Genomic DNA, 27,431 nt, shown 5'->3' on the forward strand with positions numbered 1-27,431 from the left:
TCTTCACACCTATAGAGAAGGTGTTCCTTTAGATGAAAAAAAATGAGTACTGACATGCACACAAAGAGAAAGGGATAATGTCACATATCCTGAAAAGCAATGTTTAAGGAACATACATGATCATGACTCATTTGTACAACTACGCCATTAAAGAATAAAAGAATTTACATGAATTTAAGCTCAAAAACAAAAAGTTGTATTTTGTGTTTTACCTGGATATTGCTGCTTTTTCCATTATTTCCTGCTGAATGAGCCCAGATGGCTCAATGACATCCAATATAATGATACTCCACAACTTGTCTGATTTTGGCCTTTGCAACACAGAAGATTCATCTTCCACATGCCTTAACCAAAACTCAAGTGTTTCTTTAGGAAAGTGATTGGCTTCAGATATGAGGTCCAGAGTGATACGATGCTGGTCTTTTTCCACAGAACTGTAAGGTTTAACCTGCCCAAGTGTGCCAGCAATTATGGGCAGAATAGAGAAGCCTTCAGACACATCTAACACATAGAAAGGTTCAGGGATGATCTCTTGAGAATTACTCTCTTCACTTCCACAGCTCATCTCATTCTGACACTGAGTGTCCATGGCCTGACACAGTTTCTCTGGAGTCAACGAAGACAATACTTTTCTCATTGCCATTTTAAAGCCTTCATGATAGACGCTGTTATTAAGCAAAGCAATTTCTGTGGATTCCAATATACATGTCTGCTCTACAGCATCTGGTTTACTGGTCTGAAGATTAGCCAGGGCACTACAGAGTTCAGCCTCACTTCCTAAAGTGAGCAAGTCTTTATTTTTGGTAAAATTTTTTCCAGTATCCATTTCACATTCTGGACCAAAAACACTGATATTCTGGATTCTTAAGTAACAATCTTGACAAGACACTTCCATCATCACATGGTCCCCACGTTTTATCCGGTAGTCTCCATAAAATAGTAAGAAAGAAAAAAATTGTAATTGATGAATATATTTATAAGTCTGAGGATCATACAAACTCTCCCACCCTCCCCTATTCTGAAATCACTACAGGAAAGATTACATCCATTGATTTAATAGAATTAAGTGAATTAATTTATTCATTTCCTACAAAAGCCAGGAAAAATCCCTCCAGCTTTCTTAGCCAAAAACTTAAATCTGAAGACAATTAACTTATAGCATAATAGAGAGATTAGATTCAAGATCTCTACTATTAGACCCCAACTACTAGTACTACAGTGCTTTTAGTGCAATCACTAGCTATCATCATCTCCATATTAGGGGGTGGGGGAAGGGTTCCAGGGGACTCTTAATCTTCTTCAGTAATGAAGCCAACAATAACAAAGATAAATGAAAGGGGTCAATAACCAAACCCTCACCTTAGCTTAAAGGGATATTCTTTAAGAAATTTCCAGAAGAACAAGGCAGGATTTAATAGAATATATTTCTAACTGGAAGTATTTAGACACTTGAATGTTTAAGAATTTAATAATATAAGGAAGGATTTAAGTCCTACAATAAAGACTATATCATGCTCTTATCCATGAGCTTTCAAACTCGGTAAAAATTTAAATGTAAATGTATAATCACAATTCCTTCTTATCAGCTTTAGAACCAGTTGCAAATACAGGTTATTCTTGTTTACACATTTAAAATGTCCTTTTCCGGGGTGCCTGGGTGGCTCAGTGGGTTAAGCCTCTGCCTTCGGCTCAGGTCATGATCTCAGGGTCCTGGGATTGAGCCCCACATCAGGGCTCTCTGCTCAGCAGGGAGCCTGTTTCCCCCTCTCTCTCTCTGCCTGCCTATCTGCCTATTTGTGATGTCTCTCTGTCAAATAAATAAATAAAATCTTTTTAAAAATAAATTAAATAGATAAAAAATAAAATGTCCTTTCCCTAAGAAAGATTAAAAAAAGAAAGCCCACCCAAGTAACTATTAGAAAGAATAAAAAATAACACATGAAAAGATAATCAAAATAACTCATCATCATGGAAATACAAATCAAAACCACAATAAGATATAACCTCACACCTGTCAGAATGGCTAAAACCAAAAACACAAGAAACAACAAGTGTGGGCAATAATGTAGAGAAAAAGGAACCCTTATGCACTGTTGGTGGGAATACTGTGGAAAATAGTATGGAAGTACCTCAATAAATTAAGAACACAACTACCGTAATTACAGTATGACCCAGTAATTCCACTACTGGGTAGTGGAATATGAGAATGAATAATGAAAATGAATACCAAAAAGAATATGGAAACACTAATTCAACACTAATACCTACGTTCATAGCAGCCTTATTTACAATCGCCAAGTACAGAAGCAGCCCAAGTGTCCACTGATAGATGAATGGATAGACAAGATGTGGTATAGAAGGGAGGGTGTGGGGATGAGTTAAACAGGTGATGGGGATATGGGGATTAAGGAGTGTACTTGCTGTGAAGAGCAAATGATGAACAGGTGGTATATGGAAGTACTGAATCACTATATTGTACACCTAAAACTAATAAATACACTGTATGTTAACTGGAACTTAAAAAATGTTTCTAAAAGATGTGGTATATAGATAGAATATTACTCAGCCATAAAAAAGAATGAAATCTTGCACTTGCAACAATATGGATGGATCTAGAGAGTACAATGCTAAGTGAAATAAGTCAGTCAGAAACAAATACCATAGTACATTCACATGTGGAATTTAAGAAAAATAAATGAACAAAGAAAGAGACAAACGAAAAAACAGACTCTTAACTATACAGAACAAACTGGTGGTTATAAGGTGGGGGCAGATGGATGGGTGAAACAGGAGAAGAGGATTAAGAGTATATTTATGATGAACACTGAGTAATGTAGAGAATTACTCAATTATTACAAAGATTATCTGAAACTAGTATAACACCATATACTATACTGGAATTAAAATTTTTTAATAAACTCAAATAAAAAATGCTACTAACTGAGTGCCAGTTGCTATGTTGCTGATATGCATTTTACATCCATTATTTCTTTTTTTTTTAAAGATAGATTTTATTTATTTATTGTCACAGAGAAGGAGAGATCACAAGCAGGTAGAGCGGCAGGCAGTGTGAGAAGCAGACTCCCTGCCAGGCAAGGAGCCCAATGCCAGACTCAATGTCAGGACCCCAGGATCATGACCTGAGCCGAAGGCAGACACTTTATTTTTTTTTTTTAAGATTTTATTTATTTATTTGACAGACAGACAGTGAGAGAAGAAACACAAGCAAGGGGAGGGGCAGAGGGAGAGGGGGAAGCAGGCTCCCCTCTGAGCAGGGAGCCCAATTCGGGGCTCGATCCCAGGACCCTAACTGACTGAGCTACCCAGGCGTGCCTTGTCCATTATTTCTTAAAATCTCTACAAGGTACAATCCTGCAAGGTAGGCAGCATCATCCCATTTTTGTATATCAAATAATAAAAACTCTGAGACATAGTAAGCAAGCCAGCCAGGAAGTCGGTAAACAGCAGTGCCAAGACCTGAATCCAAGTCTACCTGACTGGCTCCAAAAACACCATACTAGCCACAAAACTATACTCAATCCAAGATTTAACCATCTTGCCAAATTAGATCCTTGACTAGGAAAACTACACAGAAATAGAAACTTATTACCTGCCCCCACTTAAAAAAGGCAGAATTTTTCTATGTAATACAACTTATGTGAACTATATTGAAATCCACCACACTGCTGGTAAAAAAATTTCTATACAAAAAATATCTTTAACACAGACTCTCTAGGGAAGTCCATGAATTTATAAACCCTCTAAAACTGCAAAATTTTATGTGTGTGTGTGCGCGCGCACGCACTTTTATGACCAAGGGGCTCCACAGATTCTACAAGCAGCAAGAACTCCTACCCTAGTACTTTTCCACTGTTCTATAACAAATAGACTAGCATTTCTCTTATCTACGGATAACCAGAGTAATCAGAGCTAAAGAAATCACATTTTTTAAATAAATCATATTTATTTATTTATTTATTTATTTGAGAGAACATGCATACAAGCAACAGGAGGGGAGAAGGAGAGAATCCCAAGCCAACTCTCTGCTAAGCAAAGAGCCCTACACAGGGTTCAATCTCAGGACCTGAGACCATAACCCCAGCCAAAATTGAGAGTCGGACACTCAACCAACTGAACCACCCTGGCACCCCAATGATAGGTATTTTTGAGTGGTATGCAGCAATTACATTTTCTCTTCTTAAAACATATATTAATTATTTAAAACTACTTTTTTAAAAAGTAAGTTCTGGGGTGCCTGGGTGGCTCAAACCTGTTAAGCAGCTGCCTTCCCCTCAAGTCATGATCACAATGTCCTGGGATTGAGCCCTGCATGGGCTCCCTGCTCAGCAGGGAGCCTGCTTCTCCCTCTACCCTTGTCCCTATTCAAGCCTGAATGCTCTTTTCTCTCTCAAATAAATAAAATCTTTTTCAAAACAATAAAAAGTCCTAAAAAATTTAACCAATCTCCCTTGACTGGAAATTTCTTATTCAAAGTAAATTTTTTTATACTAATTCAAATGCTTACAGGATTAAAGCAACAAGATTTAAAAAAACAAACAAACAACAATTAGATAAGATATACCTGCAAGGTCATGTACAGGGTAGACAGCTTGTTCCCAACATGTTTCCTCATTAGGACTTGTGGATAAACTATGTTCATCATCAAGCTGGAGTACAAACCAAACCACAACAGCATCTAGTATGCCTTCTTTAATAACAGGAATACCAATTTTACCAGGTTTTTTAGTTGCAAGACTTTTTAATTCCTGACAAAAATGTAAAAGGAATGAAAACATTTTATATATTTAATATATATTTAATATGTATATATCATATCACCAATATCATATCACTTCCCATTTCTGTAAATTCTCACATCTGCCCAGCATCCTTAGGAAAATCAATATCCTTACATACCTATAGCCATTTGAGGCATACTGGATGAAAAGCTCCCATCTATCATAGTGGAATACTGTGTAACTATTAAAAACAATGAGGCAGATACATAATACTGATGTAGAAAGAAGTCCATGACAAAAAAAAAAAAAGGAAAAAGAAAGAAGTTCATGATATATTGTTGAATGAAGGCAGCAAGTGGCAAACAAATAGGGATTTTATTTTTAAAAAGTGTGTGTGTGTGTGTGTGTTTAGAAGAATAGAAAAGCAAGTCTGAAAAGATGTACCTCAAACTCGTGGTCTGGGGAAAGTAGGACTTAGATTTTAAAAAGGAAGACATACACTGTTTCTTTTCTTCTTTATTATTCGAAAGTGTTAAACAAGTAAATACGACTTCCAAATTAAAGCCTTAGAAAAGTGTTGTTATTTTTTTAAAACTGTGGCAAAGAAAAATTAACATAAGAAAAGCTCAAAATAAGAAAACAACAGCTTTGGAGTATTTAGCAACTATAACGGTATTGTTCCCTACTGTAACTGTTATATCAGAAATGAAATGGTCTTGAAGCTCAGCCTTAGTAAGTAATGTCAAAGTGTTAATGCAGCTCCAAACCACCTTAAGAAGAACCTAGTAACAATTAGTAGGAGATTAAATTATATTAAATTTATGAATTATAAAGATCACAGGCTATAATGGCCCTTACAAAGTCTTCTGTCCCCAGACACATCTCATCTAACCTTAATGATCTTCAGACAAGGACTCTGTGTGAACTTTCTCAATTTCCTTGGGCATTTTCTTTATGCAGCACATCTGCCCATCACCGACCAATACATACACAGAGACACAGGGCAACCAACCTGTCCTGGTTTGCCCAAGACTGTCCTAGTCTAAAACTGAAATTTCAGTCCCATGTCTTGGAAACTTCTCATTTCTGGGCAACTGATTTGGGTGATCACCCTGATACAGATACGATCTAGAGATTTGGGTTACTGTTCTTTTCAAGGAATACTGTTAACCTGAAATGGCAGCATGACACTGAGAAAGTCAGAAAGCTCTAGATTATAACTCTTGCATTCACACCTGCATAATTTGGGGAAAATTAATGTAAGAAACAATTCCCTCATCTATATAGCACAAGGATAATCTTAACTAAAATTATAGTTGCAACACTGTTGTAAAAACCATCTAAGAACACATGTGAAAGCACCTGTCACATTATACATTCCCAACAAACCTTAGGGATTTTTTTTCCTATGTATTTAAAGTAAGTACATAATCTTCTCAGGAGAAAATACTGATTATAATTAAATCATTTTCCTTATATGTAGTAAGTAGAATCACATGTAAATTCATAAAATAAGACTGTCCTATGTATTACTTTAAAGAATGCTTGAAATTTAACGCTCAAAAATTATAAGTGAACTTTTTCTTTTTTTTTTTTTTACCTGAAGATTGTTGAAATCTACTGTCATAATTTCAAAGCGTTCTGTCAAAGCCAAATACCCGCCAGGAACTCGACTCATCTTTTCAGTTGTATATGGTTCAACTGTCTCTTCAGTATCTACAGAACAAGCTGGACTCTGAAATTTCACGTATGTTGGTAAACAGATCCCAGCAACATTCTTAGTACCCACCCTGGTAGGAGGGAAAATGAGAAGGGGAAGGGAGAAAGATGTTTTCTTTGTTTTTTTGTTTTGTTTTGTTTGTTTTAGAATCAAGTAACATCACCTAATACTGAGTCCAGAAAAATAAACATAAAAATGAAGTCACTTTACTGACAGAAGTTTAAACACAATTACATACACAATCACTAACTATAAAGCAAAACAAATGACAAATAGGTCTATAATAAAATTAAAAACTCTTTTCATCAAAAGCTACTCAGCTTTAAAAAAGGACAAAGGCACATTGAGTAGAAGCAATTTATAATACATCTATTCAAAAAAGGGCTCATATCCGAAATATACCTTTAAATTTCTACAACTTAAGAAAAAATGGGCAAAAGACGTAAATGGACACTTCACAAAAGAACATATTGCCAATAACATGCATTAGTCACCAGTGAAGTGAAGTGAACACCTACACAACCACTAGAACTGGGAAAATGAAATAGTCAATACCCAGTGTTGGTGATGATACCATCTCATACACTATTGGCAGGAGTATAAAATTAGTAAGATCACTTTGGAAGACTTTTCACAGTACTTACTTAAGCTGAACATAACCATTCTAGATTCACTCAATACAGGAACTTCAAGGTATTTGGCTTTCCTACTTCTGGGAATACAGCCAACAAAAATTCATACACACAATCACCAAAAGAATGCTCAAGAATGCTTACAGATGTACTATTTCCAATAATCAAGGAACTAGATGTCACCTAAATATCCATCATCAGTAAAAGCAAAGATTTTGGTATATTCATCCACTGGTATACTATACATCAATGAGAGTGCGCAAACTATACACCAGTGAACAGGGATGTTGAAAAAAAGAAGTCAGGCACAAAAAAACTTACTCTGTATGATCCCACTTGTATGAAATTCAAAACAGTCAAAATAATCTATGGTGTCTGAAGTCAGGATAGTGGCTACTCTAATGGGGGACAGGGAACCCGTAACTGGAAGAGGTTTCTTCCTGGGGACCTTCTGGGGTGGTGGTGTTCTGGATCTTGATCTGATCATTGGTTACACAAGTGTATCAATGTCATGAAAATTCATCAAATCATAAATTTATGGTTTATGAACTTGCTTTAACAGCATTCTGATGTCAACAAAAATTTACACTGGGAAAAAAAAAAACATTTCGTGTATATTTTAGCCACACCATTTTATGAGAAATAAATACCCGAGGGACTCCTGAGTGGCTCAGTCAGTTAAGTGTCTGCCTTTGACTCAGGTCATGATCTCAGGGTCCTGGGATCAAGCCCCACATTGAGCTTCCTGCTTAGCAAGGAGTCTGCTCCTCCCTTTCCCTCTGCAGGCGGAACAGCAAAGAGAGGGTTTTTTTTTTTTTCATAATTATGTATATGTTATATACATTTTGGGTGTAATATTACATAAATGACATATCCTCAAAGTATCAGATTTAGAAGAATCTTACTGGTGATGTTAATTTTGATCACTTGGTTAACATGCTATGTGGTTTTTTCCCTGTGTAATCAACATTTTTCCTTTTGTAATAAATTATTTGTGAGAAGATACTTTTAAACTTACAGATATCTTGACCTTCATTAAATTTTCCCCCCTTTGATTTGATCCATTCATAACCCTTATTGCAAACAATAATTTTGCAACATTTGTTTTATTATTAGTCAACATTCTCCTGCTGGAAAGAACTGTCCTTTTGTCCCCATTTATGAATTTATTAATCTATTTATTATAAGTAGGAACTCATGGATTCTTATTTTATCCAATGGGTTTTAATTTGTAAATGCCCTTATGTATGTTATGTATTTGGTGCTTAAATTCTCTCAGATTTGGCCAGTGGGAGACTCTTCCAAACATGCTTCTATATCCTTTTAATGGCCTATAATTTTTTTTTTTAGTACTTCCTTAATTTCCAACGCAAAATGTTTCAAAGTCATCTTGAATCTGTCCTACCCTAATCCTGGAAGCAGCCATTTCTCCAAGGAGCTACAGTTCCCTTTGGCAAGGAATGGAATTTAGAAACCAAAACCTAGTGTCAGGTATGCTCACTGCTCCTAGGATTACACCTTGTCTTCTTCACTTAATAGTATATCATGAACTTCTTTCCATGTCTGTACATGTACCTTAAATAATTCTTTATGACATTTGCACAGTACTGCACTAAGCGAATGTTTTATCAAAAATTATTGAAATATTTTCTTAATAAGCCTTCAGATAGTTTTTTTCCCAATTACAGCATTACATTAAACACGCCTGTACACACATGTAAGCATGTTTATCAGGACAGCTTACCAGAAGTGGAAATAGTAGGTCAAGGACTATTCAGATCTTTAGTTTTTTTAGATAATGCCAAATAGAGCTACTAAAATGTTGTACTAACAGTGTATAAGTTTTCCCCACACCTGTGAGAAAATAGGATATTATCATTTTTAATGCTAATATAATTACTCAAAAAAAGTTATATTGACTTAATTTCCATTTCTCTGATTAACAATTTTAAGTATATTAGTGCTTTGTTGTAAAAGTTGCAAATTTTTATCTCAGCCTGTCAACTGTCTTTTAACTTTATTTACACTTTCACCAGATATATTAAAATTTTTTTAAAGTAGTCAAATTTGTCACTCTTCTATGGCTTTTTAGACTCTATCCTATGTTTTCCTTTGGAAAGCCTTCATCACTCAATGAATTTTCTACACTTATTTAATTCATCTTGAATTAAAGTAAGAACCTAATGTTTTTCCCTATATGAAAAATATCTCTATTTCCATTCATCCTTTCTCTGCTGACCTGAAATACCACATCTGTATCATTACTAAATCTCTATAAATTCCAAGGTCTGTATTTACTTTGTTCCACTGATCTGTTTTTCGATTTCTGCATCAGTGTTTTTTATTTCTAGAGGTTTGTATCTAATAAGGCAAATTTATCACTTTTCTTGGCTTTTCTTAAAACATTTGCTTGTTCAGATAAGCATAAGATTCAATTACTTAGGTTCCAAACAGTGATTTTTATAACAGTAGTTAAAATTGTTTCTACCACAGGTGCCTAGGTGCCTAAGCTGGTTGAACATCCAACTCTTGGTTTCAGCTCAGGTCATGATCTCAGGGCCATGGAACAGAGCCCCACAATGAGCTCTACTCTCAGTGTGGAGTCATCTTGCGATTCTGTTTCCCTCTCTCTCTGCCCCTCCCCCCACTTGTGCTCACTTTGTGGACGCTCTCTCTTGCTCTCAGATTCTATAAATAAATAAAATCCTAAAAAAAAATTGTTTTGGGACGCCTGGGTGGCTCAATTGGTTGGACGACTGCCTTTGGCTCAGGTCATGATCCCGGAGTTCCCGGATCGAGTCCCGCATCAGGCTCCCAGCTCCACGGGGATTCTGCTTCTCTCTCTGACCTTCTCCTTGCTCATGCTCTCTCTCTCTGTCTCTCTCTCAAATAAATAAATAAAATCTTAAAAAAAAATTGTTTCTACCAGATAAAATAGTAGCACTCATCTCTATATCTTTCAGCACCTTTCTTCATGGTCCTCAACCCACACTGCTGAGCTTCATGAAAAATAAATACCAGGTCTTGGGGATGCCTGAGTGGCTCAGTTGGTTAAGCCACTGCCTTTGGCTCAGGTCATGTGGCTCAAGTCCCACATCAGGCTCCTTGCTCAGTGGGGAGCCTGCTTCTCTCTCTGCCTCTGTCTGCCACTCTGCCTGCTTGTGCTCTCTCTCTGACAAATAAATAAATAAACTCTTAAAAAAAAAAAAATACCAAGTCTCACTCACCCAGACCTACTCAAGCAAAATGTATGGCATTTTTATTTTTACAAAAACTGCTGGTGCTTCTGTTGTATAGTCAGACCCTTATTTGCTATGTAAACGAATCAATGATAAAGGGATCCTTTTTCAAAATAGTAGACACCAGTCAATTTCTATTTTGCTTAGCCAAACAATTTTAGTGACTTAACTATAAAATATAAAGAGAAACTATTTATGGCAAAGAATCTAGAATCATGTTATAGCAAGAAATCTCAGCAACACACAACCTAGCTTTTCTGGTGGGCAATTCAGCAATGTGTATCCATAAACTGAAAAATGTACATACCTTTTAACTCAATTCTTTTTTCTTTTTTTTAAGATTTTATGTAACTCGGGGTACCTGGGTGGCTCAGTGGGTTAAAGCCTCTGCCTTTGGCTCAGGTCATGATCTCAGGGTCCTGGGATCGAGCCCCACATCAGGCTCTCTGCTCAGCAGGGAGCCTACTTCCCCCTCTCTCTCTGCCTGCCTCTCTGCCTATTTGTGATTTCTCTCTGTCAAATAAATAAAATCTTTTAAAAAAATTTTTTTAAAAATAAGATTTTATGTAACTCGATTCTTTATTAAGAAATTTATCCCAAGAAAATAATAAAGACAAGTTCTAAGTACGAAGATATTTACCCTTGTATTTATATGCAGAATAGTAGAAGCACCTAAAAATTCTAAACTCAGAACGAAAGGAAATTGGTTTTAAAAAATCATGAAGCATATCGATTAACATGAAGAGGCTCACGAAGAAAAAGCAAACATATTTACTGAAACTTTTGAAACAAAAATAAATTGATATACACACACCTTTACTTACACAGAACAGACACTCAACCAGCACACTAATTCAGCCAATCTATTCATTAAGGCCACTGTCTGTCTGGTTGGTGCCCTATGCCCTACTGATAACTATTTTACTTCCTTATCACCCTGTAACATGCACAGAAAAGTAAGAAGGGTATACAACAAAGATGAACAGTAGCTATCTAACAGTGAAGAGTTTAAGATAATTTTTATTTTCTTCTTTTAATCATAACTATGTCCTAAAATATTTATATGTTACCTTTACTACTCTTAAGTTATTGAAGGGGGCCTCTTTAATCCACCACAAATAAAAAAAATACTAAGTTGTATCAAAATTAATTTTCCACTAAGAAACTGAAAGCTGGTTTTAGTTCTAGAGTTCTACTTTATTGGTTTTTGAAGATTTTTTTTTTTTTGAGAGCAAGCAAGCATGTGTGCACAAGCAGGGGGAGCAGCAGGCAGAGGGAGAAGCAGGCTCCCTGCGGAGCGCGGCTCAATCTCAGGACCCTGGGATCATGACCTGAGCAGAAGGCAGATGATTAACCAACTGAGCCACGCAGGCATCCCTAGAGTTACACTTTAAAGGAAAGTAAGAAAAAGGCAAACAGGGAATTAAGGCTGGAAAAAACATCATGAATCTAAAGGTCACAAAACTACAAATTCTCATCCAAATAAATATTCACTAAATAAACTTTCAAGTACAGTTTACTCTTTAAAATTAATGTTTTCTAGTATTTACTATTTAAATAACCACTTACCTATGATGTCTTCTTATCTCTGCACATTCTACTGCCATCCCAAATATGACAGCACTTGCTGGTATAACTTTCCCATACTTATCACAATTACCATTTTCACTTCTGCTCTAAAATATAACAAAAAAAATTATATTCAGTTATATTCATGTATGTAAAAATATGTGTGCATGATTATGAGAAAGAAAATTAATAAGAAAAAAACTTTAAAAGCAACAGGTAAGGATAAACAAGTTAAGGTACTTTTTTCTTTCAAAAGTTTTTTTAGGGGTGCCTGGGTGGCTCATTTGGTTAAGCAACTGTCTTCGGCTTGGGTCTCCTGGTATTGAGCCCCTAATCGGGCTCCCTGCTCAGCTGGGGCCTGCTTCTCCCTCTGCCTGCTGCTCTCCTGGCCTGTGCTTTCCTCTTCTCTGTCGAAAAAATAAATAAAATGTTTAAAAAAATAAAATAAAATAAAATAAAAATGAATATATAAATAAATAAGTTTTTTTGGTGGGGACATCTCGGTTAATCATCCGACTCTTGGTTTTAACTCAGGTCATGATTGCAGGGTCATGACATCAAGCCCTGTGTCAGACTCCACGCAATCCTCTCCTCCCTCTGCACTTCCCCCTATCTGCACATGTTCTCCCTGCCTCTCAAATAAATAAGTGAATAAATAAGATCTTTTTTAAGATTTTATTTATTTATTTGACAGACGGAGATCACAAGTAGGCAGAGAAGCAGGCAGAGAGAAAGGAGGAAGCATGCTCCCCGCCAGGCAGAGAGCCCCAGGACCCTGGAATCATGACCTGAGCCGAAGGCAGAGGCTTTAACCCACAGAGCCACCCAGGCGCCCCAAAATCTTTAAAAAGTTTCTTATGGGGCACCTGGTGGTTCAGTGGGTTACATGTCTGACTCTTCGTTTCAGCTCAGGTCATGACCTCAGGGCATGAGACAGAGCCCCACACTGGGCTCCACGCTGAGCTGAGTCTAACTGACATTCTCTCTCTCCTTCTCCCTCTGCCACTCCCCCTGCTCACTTCCCCCTCCTAAAATAAACAAAATCTTATAAAAAAAAATTTTTTTAATTAAAAAGTTTCTTTGGCGGGGGGGTGCCTGGTTGGCTTAGTTGGTAAAGCATGCAATTTTTGATCTCAGGGTTGTGAGTTCAAGCCAACATTGCTTAAAAACGAAATCTTAAAAAAAAAAAATTGAAATTGAAAAGCTTCTTTTGTTTACTAGCCTTATTGTGGAGATCATTTCACAAGATATACAAATTTTAAATCATTACATTCTATACCTGAAACTAATATAATGTTATATGTCAGTCATACCTCAATAAAAAAGCTTGAATATTACTCAACCATAAAAGAGAATGAAATTTTGCCATTAGCAAGAATACAGATGGATCTAGAGGACATAATGCTAAGAGAAAGAAGTCCGAGAAAGATAAACACCATATGATTTCACTCATATGTGGAATTTAAGAAAGAAATAAACAGCAACGAAATAGAGATAAACAAAAAAACCACTTAAATGGAGAGAACAAACTGATGGTTACCAGGAAGGAGGTGGATGGGGGGATGGGTGAAACAGGTGACAGGGATTAAGAGTACACTTATCGTGATGAATGCTGAGTAACGTATGAACTGCTGAATCAGTTTGTTGTACACCTGAAACTAATATAACACTGTATGTTCAGTATATTAAATAAAAACATAGTAAATTTAAAAAATGAAAAACAATGAATGTGATGCCATGTTAATACTAATTTTATTTAAAAAGTTTATTTCACTTTCATTGCTATATATGTGTGTTTATATATGTATATATGTATACATATTTTTTTCAACAGTACAAATAGGAAGAGGAGGGTAGCTATAAATCTATACACAACAAAAAACTGTCAGATATGACTTTAACTGAGAAACCAAAATCACTACTACCTATTTGAAAGACCAACTGCTCTTCTTTTCAGCCTTTAATTAGGTATTTTAAATTCAAATCATTTTCTGTAAATAGTAAATTCTCATGACATGTTAAAAGACTTTCATTCACATTACATATTATAAAAACTAAATCTGTAATTCATGGGCCACCTTAGAGAATTTCATTGCAAAACACAATTTGGCAATTTTAAGAGTTAGTCCTGTCCAATCATTTGGTACCTTAAAACCACACCAAATCAGTTATCGCTACACTCCCCTTTGATAGTTTGCCAAAAATCCAAGCAGTGAGGGCTACTGAGACTGAAAGTACTTCCCTTTCTCAATCCTATTCAAGAATTCCACAATAGCTGTCCCACAGTGTAGCCTCAATTACTATGAATTCCTTCCTGGAGTCTTTTTTTGGCCTATCTACCCCATGGAGGTACACAAGTATATATTACATTACATGATTAAACTGGTTTTTGCATGGATTTCTTCCCAACTACGTAGTATAAACCTTGATAGAATGTATTTCATACTGCTTAGCAATACACAAAGGGGCTCAATAAATACCTACTGAAATAATGAGTTCTTAATCAAATTTAAGTGTTTTCATGCTGCTTACCTTTGGCTGCAAAAGTAAATGCTCCCATGCATGAATCAAACTCTCCACAATTCCTTCTCCAAATAAACCTGCATCGACAGTTTCTGTTACAACTAGGGACACTCTATAGAACGATTTTTTAAAGATATATGTAAGTAAAATATCATGCTATTTAAGTAAAGATGTCAAAGCTGAGAGAACAAAGGAAAAGTATATTATAGAAACAGTTCACATATAAAATGTTCTAATACATTTTACTTTTTTAGTATCTACCCTCAGATTTTAAGGAACTTGACTCTACTATTCCACAGGCTCCTCTGTTCTCCCCTGGCACCCTCTGGGGGCAGGGAGACACACAACCTTCACATGACCCTGGGGCCTCTTCAGGTGATTCTTTCAACTGCCTAAATTCTTAAGAGTGCTTCATACCCATTATCTTTACCAGTCCCCTCTTTCATGGTGAGTAAATGGATTTTTATCCCCAATACTCTATAAAAATATTCTCTATCATAAATAACTCCCCTACTTATAAAGATGAGTAATCTTTCTCAGTTATCAATTTCCTTAATCTACAAATAACATGTAATGGACCTGAGAAGACCTCCCTCTCAAAATCCTTTCTCTCCCTTCATTATCCATGTTTACCTCTTACACATTCACTGTAGCTCTCTTGTTCCTTCTTTTGCTTTACCTACTACCTGTGAGTTTTCACAAAAGCTTAAGTCCACAGAGTTGGGATCTTCTGACCATTCTTTCTAGAAAATTTCACCCAAAGGCATATAAAAATACTTTCTCCCTTCTCTGAACTTCTTTAGCAATTATTGCCAGTAACATTTATTTATGTAATTAGAAGATAAAAAAAAACTTTCATGAATATTCCTTATCTTCCTCTCTAGATTATAGGTGCCTTGAGGACAGAACAACTTTGGTATGGGGCGCCTGGGTGGCTCAGTGGGTTAAAGCCTCTGCCTTCGGCTCAGGTCATGATCCCAGGGTCCTGGGATGGAGCCCCACATCGGGCTGTCTGCTCAGCAGGGAGCCTGCTTCCTCCTCTCTCTCCACCTGCCGCTCTGCCTACTTGTGATCTCTGTCTGTTAAATAAATAAATAAAATCTTTAAAAAAAAGAAAGAAAGAAAGAAAGAGAAACAACTTTGGTATCCCTCAAAGTGCCTAAACCCAATACTATTTAATTATACAAAATTTTCCATATTGATGGTTGCATACATTTAAAATGTGGAAGGTATCTCAATCATCTAATCCAGTATCTTGAAATCTCTAGATTTGCTCAAGGTCAAAATAAATTTAAAAAAGAGTTAGTATTGGAATCCCTGTCTCCTAATTCAAAACCCATAGGTCCTTCTATAACACTATCTGTGAGAGAAATGAAGGTTAAATTAAGGTAACTGATTCATGCCACCAAAATTCATAAATTGAAGTCCTAACTTCCACGTGACTACATTTGGAGCTAGGGTCTTTAGGAGATTAAAATTAAAGTTAAATGAAGTCATAAGGGTAGGGCCCTAATGCGACAGGGCTGGTATCCTTATAAAAGTGGAAAAGACACAGGTGATCTCTCTTTCTCCTCACATGTACAGAGGAAAGGGCAGGAATGTAACTGTCTGTAAGCTAGGAAGAGAACTCTCATCAGAAACCAAATTTGCCAGCACCCTTGATCATGGACTTCTAGCTTCCAGAACTGTGAAAAAGTAAATGTTTGTTGTTTAAGCTACCTAGTCTGTGGTTATTTTGTAATGGCAGCCTGAGTGGATTACGATAATTCAGGATACTGTTTATTTCTATAAAATGTGTCTCTCTGCTTCAACAAGTTAATAAGACTTCTTCCATGAAAATCAATGCTGAGCCCATTGGAAAGTATAATTATTAAGTAAACAAATATTATTATACATACGGAAGAAGACTTTTAAAAATCACAGTCCAAATGACAACAGAGTATAAAAGTCCTCTTTTTTTTTTTTTTTTAAAGATTTTATTTATTTATTTGAGAGAGAGGCAGTGAGAGAGAGCATGAGCGAGGAGAAGGTCAGAGAGAGAAGCAGACTCCCCATGGAGCTGGGAGCCCGATGCGGGACTCGATCCCGGGACTCCCAGGATCATGCCCTGAGCCGAAGGCAGTCGTCCAACCAACTGAGCCACCCAGGCGTCCCAAAAGTCCTCTTTCAATATAAATTGAATTTAAGTAAGATGAGAAGATAGACCACCCAGGAGAGGTATTAAAGAAAGTGCTACATTAAGAAAACTGTCTCAAGGCTCTTGGGTGGCTCAGTGAGTTAAGCCACTGCCTTCGGCTCAGGTCATGATCCCAGGGTCCCGGGATCAAGTCCCGAATCGGGCTCTCTGCTCAGCAGGGAGCCTGCTTCTCCCCGCCACCCCCCGCCTCTCTCTGCCTGCCTCTCTCCCTACTTGTGATCTCTGTCTGTCAAATTTAAAAAAAAAAAAAGAAAGAAAGAAAAGAAAACTGTCTCAAAAATGATAGTGTTGGACCAGATGATTTGTAAATCCATTCCAGTTCTAAAATTCCATCACCCTTGCAATAATGATTAAAGTGAGATGATATACTAAAAAGCCAAGACTTATGAGATAATATCCAAAGCATTTGAAGAAGCCAGGCCAAAATACTTTGACGGCTTTCATTTTAGCCAAGGTTAACACAAAATATGACAAGTCCATCAAGCCGGATCTACTCTTGTATTATTTTTAACCACAATTTTTAAATAGTTGACCACACAAGAGACAGTATCCATTTTCACAACCAGAATACTAAAATTAACAGAATAAAAGTAACTTGCTAAAGGTCAAGTATATTTAGTAAGTATCTTAGCACAAGTTTTTTTTTCCAAGATCTAAGTATTTTTTATCAAGAATATGATCTTATGAAAATCCATCTTAAGCTAAATGATCCCATATTCCTATCTTTACAATATAAGTATTTTAGAATTTTTATTTGGGCTAGAAGCTCTTAACAGAAACATCTTAATTTTTAAAAAATTATAAAAATAAATTATATTACATAAATATTATATAATACCTTTCAGGAATGTGTTTTGGAATTTCTATATCAAGTGACTTCATATGTAAGAGTTTGATTCCGGCTTCCATCTTGTTTGCTGCCACTACATCACAGGCAAGTTCATACATGGTCTTGGATAACTCACAAGCATATACTGAGTGTGCTCCAGCTTTTTTAGCAAACATGCTGCAAGGGGTAAAAGTGCTCCATCAAGAAAAAATAATCCACTGCAGCTTTTCAAATTTTAGTGGAATTATTAGGCTTAGACATGCTTTTTTCCTTTTATTCTTTAACACAACCATTATTCATTCCACATTAAAAAAAAAAATGAACCAGTATTCTTATCAAGAAACAAATCATACAATAAATCATGATACTCATGTTTTTAAGAAGACATAATTGACATGAAAAATGTCAACAGGCTTTAACTTAGACAATTAGACTCAACCACATTATTAATGCAAAAAGTACTCTTAAAAGGCATTGTTCAAAATTTCAATAGTAACCCCAAATTCTTAGTAGTTGTGTCCAGTGCTTGATAAAAGTTACAGTGAAAAAAACAATAGTAGTAGTTTACATGAATAATCATAAGATTATGAGAAATAAATTGAACTCTATTTTTAAATTCCACTGTTAAATTTTCCATATTTGGTAAAAAGCTTTAATTTACCTTAGTGTGTGTGTGTGTGTGTGTGTGTGTGTGTGTGTGCGTGTGCGCGCGCATATAATTAAAACACAATTACAACAAACCTTAGTATTCCAGTTCCTGCTCCAATGTCCAAAACACTCTTGGACCCCAAGCAAACTGCATTTTGGATTGCTGCATTATAAACTGTATTCCTTTTGGTGTCATTAAGCATGATAAAGTGCCAGCGTTCCACCAACCAGTTTGCAACACGATAAAAATTCTCCTTTGCGTCATTGAATTCAGGGTTTAGTTTTACTGCTTTATGAAAATACCCAGCTGCCTCATCTCTAAAGCCCATTCTACAGTAAAAAATGACAGACAAAATGTTCGGTTATTATGATATCAATTACTATGCCTTTGTTCATGCCACTTATCAGGCGTAAGAATCACTCCAGCACCCCAAATCCTACTCATTCCAAGCACCATCACTTATGAGAAGTCTTTTGTAAGGATGACAATCTTTGATCATTTTTTTTCCTTTCTGAACCCTTATTGTATTTATGCATTCTAGGAAACTGACTATAAATTACTATTGTACTAAAATATAGTAGAATCTCTCCGAGTCATCCTGCCATTTAACCAACTCACTAGAAAACCAGTGCTTTCTAAAAATCATTCCTGTGTAAAACATACTAATGCCTAATGCTAGTACGGGGTGTGACTATATACCTTTTCTTACAGCAACTGAGTGAATTATCAAGAGCCAGACCAGTTTTTATCAGTTGTACTTGTTATTATAAGTACATATAATTACATGTTTCAATTAAATGTATTTAATATATAAGTATATAAAATATATACATTATATAAATATAATAAATATATATGATAGAAACTAAATAAACATAACTGCAAAGAGAAAGCCACTGTTTCTGAGGACATTAAGCTAAATGCTTTGATAAAAATCAAAGGCGAGGGGCACCTGGGTGGCTCAGTGGGTTAAGCCGCTGCCTTCGGCTCAGGTCATGATCTCAGGGTCCTGGGATCGAGTCCCACATCAGGCTCTCTGCTCAGCGGGGAGCCTGCTTCCCTCTCTCTCTGCCTGCCTCTCCGTCTACTTGTGATCTCTCTCTGTCAAATAAATAAATAAAATCTTTAAAAAAAAAAAAAAATCAAAGGCGAGTCATCCAAAAGTTCCTACTGAATTAGATGTGAGCAAATCAACAATAAAAGTGGGAAAACTACTGAACTATCTAGAATAGGGCTTCTTGAACTTTCTGTAGTAAAGAATCCATCTCCCCCTTTTTAGATACATAAATATTTGTAGACCAGTACAGTTCTACTGCATGTGATTAGCATGCAACTCACCCACCAGATTTCAGCAGCACCCTAACTGGTCCACACTCTCCTTCACAAGTGAGTTCCCTGATCACATGCTTGGATTTAAAGCAGTATCAAAGTGCTATATACATTTCTAAACACTTACGCTCAATTTCTATACTTACTGTCACTGACTGATAATCTGTGGACCTGCCCTAGTGTGTGGTCCACAAATCGAAGAGACATGAGCTAGTAAAACCCTTTTACACTCACATTTCTTCATGAGAACTTTTAAGCATTTGAAAATCAGACTATTCATTCTAGGTATGGTTTACATAAAACAAACAAACAAACAAACATTCTGGAACTTCAAACAGGGAACTACACTCTAACAAAAGGTAATGGTCCTACGTCAAATGACTGGCACTCATGTTTAAGGTTAAAATAAAAATGTTTAAGGTTAGTATCTGTTATTTTTAAGTATCTCGAAGATAGGGTTATCTTATTGTACAACTGACACTACACAAAATACAATACGAAACACATTTTACATAATCATTATTCAGTGAGACAAAACTAGCAATGGGTATTTTAGGATGTTTAAATATCAACAATCTGCTGAATCAATGCCAAGCCTGCCCCTAATAATTTCCTGGGGTTTGTGCTTCCCTTAAGTTTGATTCTTAATGTATCATTCAGGTGTTTTTTTTTTTTAAAGATTTCTTTGATAGAGACAAACACAACGAGAGAGGGAACACAAGCAGGGGGAGTGGGAGAGAGAGAAGTAGGCCTCTTGTTGAGCATGGAGTCCAATGCGGGGCTCAAGCCCAGGATCCTGGAATCATGACCTGAGTGAGCCAAGGCAGACACTTAATGACTTAGTCACCCAGGTGCCCCATCATTCAGTTTTCTTAAACCATAATGTTAATCTGAAAGATATATGGTACACTCAATTAAAGTTTATCTGATATTGATAAACCCAACATGTGTGTCAGTATCAACAAACTATAAAACCACCCTTCTTTTAACTAGAAAAAAAGCAATATCTTCCCAAATAGCAACTTAAATGTTTTGTTTAAATCTGATGCTACTGGATTATTGGACAAGGTTGTAAAGTTGAGACTTTCCAGACACATATTGTATTTCACAAATACAAGGAAGGAAGAAAGGAAAGCTATCGTTTACTCTGGAAATTTTTTTCTCCTGGAGCCATGATTCTCTTAGTGCGGAGTGAGTGACCCACTGTTTTTGATGAGGAAAGTAGAAAGGACAAAAGGTAAGAACGACTGTTGTAAAGAACAAAGACAAACTATATAGCAAAAGCCACATTCACACCTTTACAAGTTCTGAATTCTCAATTATTTTGCATAATTACTTTTCCTGAAGCAAACAAGCATTATTGTCTCAGTAATTGGTAACTGCTCAGACTAATATCTTAAAACAATAGTAACCAAATTATGATCTATCAAAAGTGTACAGAGCTCCAATTTTCTGTTGAATTGAGCTTATCCTAAACATTAGTTTTAAAATGTTATGATCATTACATGCCTATTATCTGGAAATATAACTGAATCCTGTAGACTAACTTCCCTTATATGGACTGAAGAACTAAAGAAAATTTTGAAATTAAAATGTATTCTTTTAACTAATGTGACAAGTTATTTAAAAATCTTCTTAAGCTAGGGGCGCCTGGGTGGCTCAGTGGGTTAAGCCTCTGCTTTCAGCTCAAGTCATGATCTCAGGGTCCTGGGATCGAGCCCTGCATCGGGCTCTCTGCTCAGCAGTGAGCCTGCTTCCCCCTCTCTCTGCCTGCCTCTCTACCTACTTGTGATCTCTCTGTCTCTGTCAAATAAATTAAAAAAAAAAAAAAATCTTCTTAAGCTAAATTTCATTTAAAGGGCAAGTAATTGCTAATTAGTAGAGATGGAATCTGTGTATCAGGATCAGGTTAGCTGTTAGTGTGAGCAAACAAGCCTCAGTTGAAAAATCTGCCTCATATTCCCAGTTATTATCATACTCTACAATTAGAAACTGTCAAATGTTTATCTCTTAAAGGAGTACTTATTTCACTCCCCAAGTCATGCTGATTAAGACTATTAAACTGTATACAGCTACATCCCTGAGACTAATACATTTTGATAAAGATACTTCCTTTATAGAACTTTTCATTGAATAAAACTTAATATGATTGGATGAACAAAGCAGTAATACTAGAGGACAACTGCTGGAACATGTAAAATGATCTCACTATATAGAACAGGACATTAGCATGCTGTTTCTTACAAGAAGCTTCCTGCTAATTTGTACAAAGTGAAACCAAATTTAATAAAACAAATCCAAAACAAAAATTGGGGGTTTTCATGTTTTCCTAGTTCTATAGTTTCTATGGAGAATGGACAGAATTTCTAATGGCAAGTTTCCAGCCAGATCCAGAGAAGAGATTCACAAGTTCCCTGGCAAGGTACCACAGTGACTTACTTCACAGCCATCCTGCAACATACACCTTGGTCCTCTCCAACAAGGTCTCGATCTTAGCCCAGTGAGGGGAACTCTTCCTCAGATACTCTGTGTCAACCCTTGGGACAATGGCTATTATGTAGCACAAATATAATACTAAAATTAATCTGTTATTACATATTATATTTGCTATTCTTATATTCTTTTGAGTTCTCTCTACTTCTTACTAGCCAATCCTTCATACTCTGATCCCCAGTCACAGTTAATAATTCTTTATATTAAACTTTCCTTTTCAAATTACTGTATGATTTATCCCTGATCAAGACTGATACAGAGTAATTCTTAACAAGTAATACTGAAATCACTACAAACCTGAAGAGATGCTCCCCCATACTATTACAAATCACTTCATCATCAGGAAACAGTTCCAAAGCTTGTTCATAACAACCAAGTAAGTCTTGTGTTCGATTGAGAGAATCAAGTTCTTCAGCCCATCTAAACAGTGTATACTGAAAAGTTTCCTATTTGAAAGAGAAAACAGTAATTTAGTCAAAAACATAAATGAAGAACATACAGCATCTGATGATTCCAAAGAGAACAGAACTTAACTACTATTAACTGATTACTTTAAATTTTATTTAGCTTTAGTAGACAACTTGCCAAATAAACAAAGGCATAAATGAATTTTACCACCTATGTAGCAATAACATGCAGAAGTAGAGAGTATGACCACTCTAAACTCTCTCCATTCTTAGCTATCATATCACATTCTCCACCTACCTCTCTTTTGTGGGCTCCTATGTTTTAGGAGTTGGTTTTGGCCACCTTCTCCTTTCTCACTCATCTCCAATGCATTAACTATCACCCATGCATTGAAGGATGAAGCGACATCTACATCTCCAATCAAGACTCCCTCCTCTTTTGAACCTGACTCACAGACACAACTTCCTATCAGTCATCTCAACAAGGAACTGCACCCTCATCCATCACAAATTCAGCTCAACTCAAGTATTTACTGAACAATCAGTATGCAAAGAACTGGAGCTAAAACACAGCAATGAACAACATAAATCCTGTTCCTGTCCTCACAGAAGACTTGCTGGGAGAAACTGAACACGCAATTTTTAAAAATTCAAAATGCTCTAAAGTGAACCTATTATATTCCCTTCACACAGGATATAAGGTTAAGGTACCACCCAACCTCAAACCACTGAGTCATCTTATTTAACACTACCTTAACTCCAATGCAATTAGTTTCAAATCCAGCCAATTATAGCTCAACATCTTTAAGTCTGTCACCTTCTCTCCATCCCCACTGTTAAAACATAGTCTGGGCCTTCTAATACTTGTTGGACCACAGTAACAGCATTCCCACTGTCCCCAGCTCCAATCTCACCTCCCTCCAGCTATTCTCCACATCACACCACCATAGAAAGAGGGAAAGCTTTAGTCATGCCAGTTTTATGGTGAGCACATTTTACATCATCCTCACAGATTTACAGAAAAGTTGATACTCGTAACTGAATTCTGATGTAGTTTACTAGAGAGAAGGATATGCAAGAAGAGTCTATAGTATCAGGGGCTAAAAAGCACAGATGATATGAATTGGGTCAGGGAATCTACAGGTAACCAGCTTGGTGTGGCTGAAGTGTGGGCATGGGGAATAGAGTGAGTAGTGAAAAATAAGACTAAAGAGATCTTTTACTAAAGCCTGCACGAAGAATATGGCCTTTGTTCTGCAGAAAACAAAAGTAGTTTCTGAACCCTACTGAACATGAGGCATTCAAATATAGGCTTTAGATATACTTTTGATGTGCACTAAACAGTTATAAAAAAGGTATTGTCACTGTTTGACAAAGGAGGAACCTAAGGAACAAAGAAAGAAACCACCACTTGGGTTGATTCTACTGCTGCCTACCTATAAGAGCAAATTGTATCTCAACTAGCACCTTCTTCTTGGGGCCAGCTGCTTGTGAAATTTACACTAAACTTATGTTAACCACAAACATCTAGACATTACTGACATCTAGTAGGTAGAGGAAATCAACAATGTTGCTAAACATTCTACAATGCACAGGCCAACTCTCCAAAAAAAGAATCACGCCATCAACAGTCAGTAAGGCTAATATTGAGAAACGCTGGGTGAAATAAAGCAAGTAGCTTGAGGCTGAAAACTGAATGCAAAATTAAGAGAAATCATTTAAGTTAGATTCTAAAATAACTTGAAATTTTTTTCAGCATTTAAACAATAACCATCACAATCCAGTAGTTGAAGGTTAAAGAATGCATCATCAAATGATAACTTTAGGCTACTTCCAAACTTTATTCAACTGCAGATACCCACAACACTCCTTCTGCACACAGCTGGGCCAGGGGCAAACGTCCTGAGGCAGGGATACTAGAATTAGATATAGGAGGGAGAAGATCCCTTGCGGCCTTATTTGCAATACAGCCTTTATATTAAAATGGAAGTTTTGAAAACGAGAAGTGACATCGTTTGACTTGTTATGAAATGCTCACGCAGGCTGTGCTGGGACAGCCTACGGGGGAAAGCCTAGTTAGGGGCCTGCCGCAACAGCCAACCGACGACTGAGGCTTTAACCAAGGTAGTAAGGGAGAAGGTGGTGAGAAGTGGTCAGATTCTGGATATATTTCAAAGATGGAGCCGACAGGATTTTCTGATGGGCTGACTGCGGGCGTGAATAAAAGAGAAGTCAAGAATGAACAGTAAATATTAATAGCAACCGCTCACCCATCTCAGCCACCCACCTCCCCCAACTTATTTTACGTGAAGAACACAGATCTGCCAGCAAGTGAAAAGAAGGGACCTCCTCCTCACCTTCACGTCGTCTTTCAGCTCCGGCGCCAGGCTGAGTACGAGGAGGTAGTGGGCATAGGCGGTGCCGAAGTCCTGGGCGCCCAGGCAGTGCTCTGCGCTCTGCAAGGACCGCGACACCAGCTCCTCCCGCCCGGCTGCCCCGCCGCCACTCCGGGCACCCCGACGGGGCCTGGGCCGCGAGTTCGGCATGCCAGAGCCACCGCCCTCGAAACCTGCGCTTGTATAACCAAAGGGAAGATGTTTGGCTAAACGGTACGACAAAACTGTCCCGATGGCCACACTTCCAAGGGACTTAAAAAGAGCGCGAGAGCCCGTACAGGAAAGTTATCCCTCTGCGGCGTCCGTGCGCGCCCACCTCCGCCAGACAGAAGCTCCGCCTCCCCCGGGCCAGGCGGGCTCCCCAGACCGCGACTTCCAACCCCGCAACTAACGACGCCGGCCGCCGGCGCACGCCAAGCGAGCGTCAGTACGCCGGACGTGGGCACGTCGCGGTCCGCCCCCTCCCGCAGGAAGGGTGGCGTAGGGCGGCCAGTGCGCGTGCGCGAAGCTTGCCTTTGCTGATTTGTGGTACTCTCGCCTACTTCTCCCCCTCCCTCCTCCTTCTCTCCCTCTTCTCCCGCACTGAAAACCGAACTTTTCTCTTTCCTGGCGGCCATAAGTGTGTGACTTCGACTGCTAGACCTCACAATGCAGACCCAGTCAATGCGAAGCAGCACCTAACCATGAGGGACCTGAGTGGCTATGAGGAGGGAAGGTCAGGCATTCGCGGTGATGCTTAAGACCTTTGGGTCCTGATTCATCAAATCTCAAAATGGCAAGACTGCAAAGAACCCCGAGATAACAAACGTACCTCAGAGGTGCTAGAGCAAATGCTTTCACAGGCATTATTTTAAATCACCCTCACAAAACCCCATGAGGTGGGCCTTTAAATCACAATCGGAGACGAGGACACCCTGAGAAGTTACTTGCCCAGTATCACACAGCTGCTTGGTGACAGAGGCGTGGTTCAAACCCACGTTCCATAAGTTATTTTAAAACGAGTTTAGGGTCTATTTCACTGTTCGGTGTATCACCGCTGTACAGTGATTATATTAATACATAGAAAAAGTTTTTCTACCTTCAAGTGTGGCCCCTAAGAGATGGATTCAAAACTTTAAAGGGGATGAGCTTGGGAATTACACTTGAAAGCGGTCATTTTTGTCTTCATTTTCACACATGCCAGTGGTGAGTAGTTTACTTAGCAAAAAACAACAAATAGAGCATCTGCATATCAAACTAACACGTTGGGGGCTCCTCCAAGTCTCTGCCTTCTCTATTGATCTGATTATCTGAACCACCCTTCCTCTGAGCACCTACCAAAGTCATTCCTAATCAATTTTTTGGAGTCCTGGTTACTAGATTATAACCTGCTCTCTTAGAAAGTCCCTCAAAGACAGTAACTATTCTTAACCATTTTTGTAACCTTTGCCCCTAGCAGAGTCTAGCTCAAAGTAAGGACTAAAAAAAATTTTTAATGGAAAGTACCTACCATACTACCAGGTTTTGTAGATTTCCCCAACCATTGAGGTCCTTATTTCTCTCCCCTTCTGATTTGCTACTTTTTATACTAAACAATTTAGGATGTAACTATATATTTCTCTAACAAGACTGAAATGCTAGTCCCCGAAACCTGCAGGGACCCACATTAGAATGTAGTAGAGCAGGAAAAGATCACTGAACTTAAAAGATTTTTTTAAAAGAGGGGCGGGGGCACCTGGGTGGCTCAGTGGGTTAAAGCCTCTGCCTTCAGCTCAGGTCATGATCCCAGGGTCCTGGGATCGAGCCTGGCATGGGGCTTCTCTGCTCCACAGGGAGCCTGCTTCCCCCTCTCTCTCTGCCTGCCTCTCTGCCTACTTGTGATCTCTGTCTGTCAAATAAATAAATCTTTAAAAAAAAAAAAAAAAGGCATTCTAGTTCAAACTTGACCTTTTCTGCCCATCCAATTTTCCTTAAGAAGCATTATTTGTAAAAAAGCTTAACAAAGCTGTATTTCCTACTTTGGACCAAAAGTTGTTATAACCATCAAGTGAGATAATGAGATGTATATAAGATATATTTAATGCTAGGCATTGTTACTATTATCTAGAGTTATTTAAAATTTACCTGGCTTATTAAAATAAAAATTAGGTCACTAACACTTTCAAGCACATGATCAGAAATGTACGCAACTCATATCATTTAATAGTCTAAAGTAATTGGCTAGATTATCCCCTCAGAATGCAGAGGGAGACCTACCAAACTTTCTCTGCAGAGAATTTAGGTTAATGCGGAATCACTTAGAGGTCATTATTCTAGTCACCTCTGTGAGTCCTTGATTCAGCTGAATTACTTCACTTCACAGCTTATTTTATAGTCCAGGGCATCCTTTCCCATTCTACGGTGGCAAGGTTTCTCTTGTCTTGTTTTACTTTGTTTCATTTTGATCTGTTGGTTTATTGAGATAACCTATATCCCTCAAACACCTAAACTGCATGAAGCTTAATGTGGACATATATTACCAATATAGGCTAAGAGATGAAGGAGGGACTTGGCAGGAAGTGTAGAGAAGGCAGAGAAGAAATGAGAGGAGCCAACCTGCCTTGTTTCATTATCATCTACGGCATCATCCTATAGACAGTGACTACTGCTAAAAAAGTGCAAGGGGTGCTTCCTGCCGTTTGTGAAATCCTTCAGTTACCTCTGTGAGCTACTAAGTTGCACTGAGTTAAA

The 27,431-nt window shown here is 37.5% G+C and overlaps 1 protein-coding gene across 1 annotated transcript in view; it reads right to left on the reverse strand.

Annotated features, from left to right (window-relative positions):
* The window catches only part of PRMT9 (protein arginine methyltransferase 9), a 37,062-nt gene extending 11,929 nt beyond the window's left edge, over nt 1-25,133 (reverse strand). Inside the window, exons 1-9 of the mRNA XM_047717600.1 lie at nt 24,684-25,133; nt 22,217-22,365; nt 18,190-18,426; nt 17,458-17,625; nt 14,432-14,534; nt 11,900-12,006; nt 6,340-6,529; nt 4,583-4,766; nt 213-927 (exon numbers count right to left, since the gene is read on the reverse strand). Coding sequence (XP_047573556.1) covers nt 213-927; nt 4,583-4,766; nt 6,340-6,529; nt 11,900-12,006; nt 14,432-14,534; nt 17,458-17,625; nt 18,190-18,426; nt 22,217-22,365; nt 24,684-24,872 — 2,042 coding nt within the window. The 5' untranslated portion in view covers nt 24,873-25,133. The remainder of the gene's footprint in view (nt 1-212; nt 928-4,582; nt 4,767-6,339; nt 6,530-11,899; nt 12,007-14,431; nt 14,535-17,457; nt 17,626-18,189; nt 18,427-22,216; nt 22,366-24,683) is intronic.
* Nucleotides 25,134-27,431: the final 2,298 nt, after the last annotated feature.

Source organism: Lutra lutra, chromosome 2 (genome assembly GCF_902655055.1).
Source record: "Lutra lutra chromosome 2, mLutLut1.2, whole genome shotgun sequence".
Taxonomy (NCBI): Eukaryota; Metazoa; Chordata; class Mammalia; order Carnivora; family Mustelidae; genus Lutra; species Lutra lutra.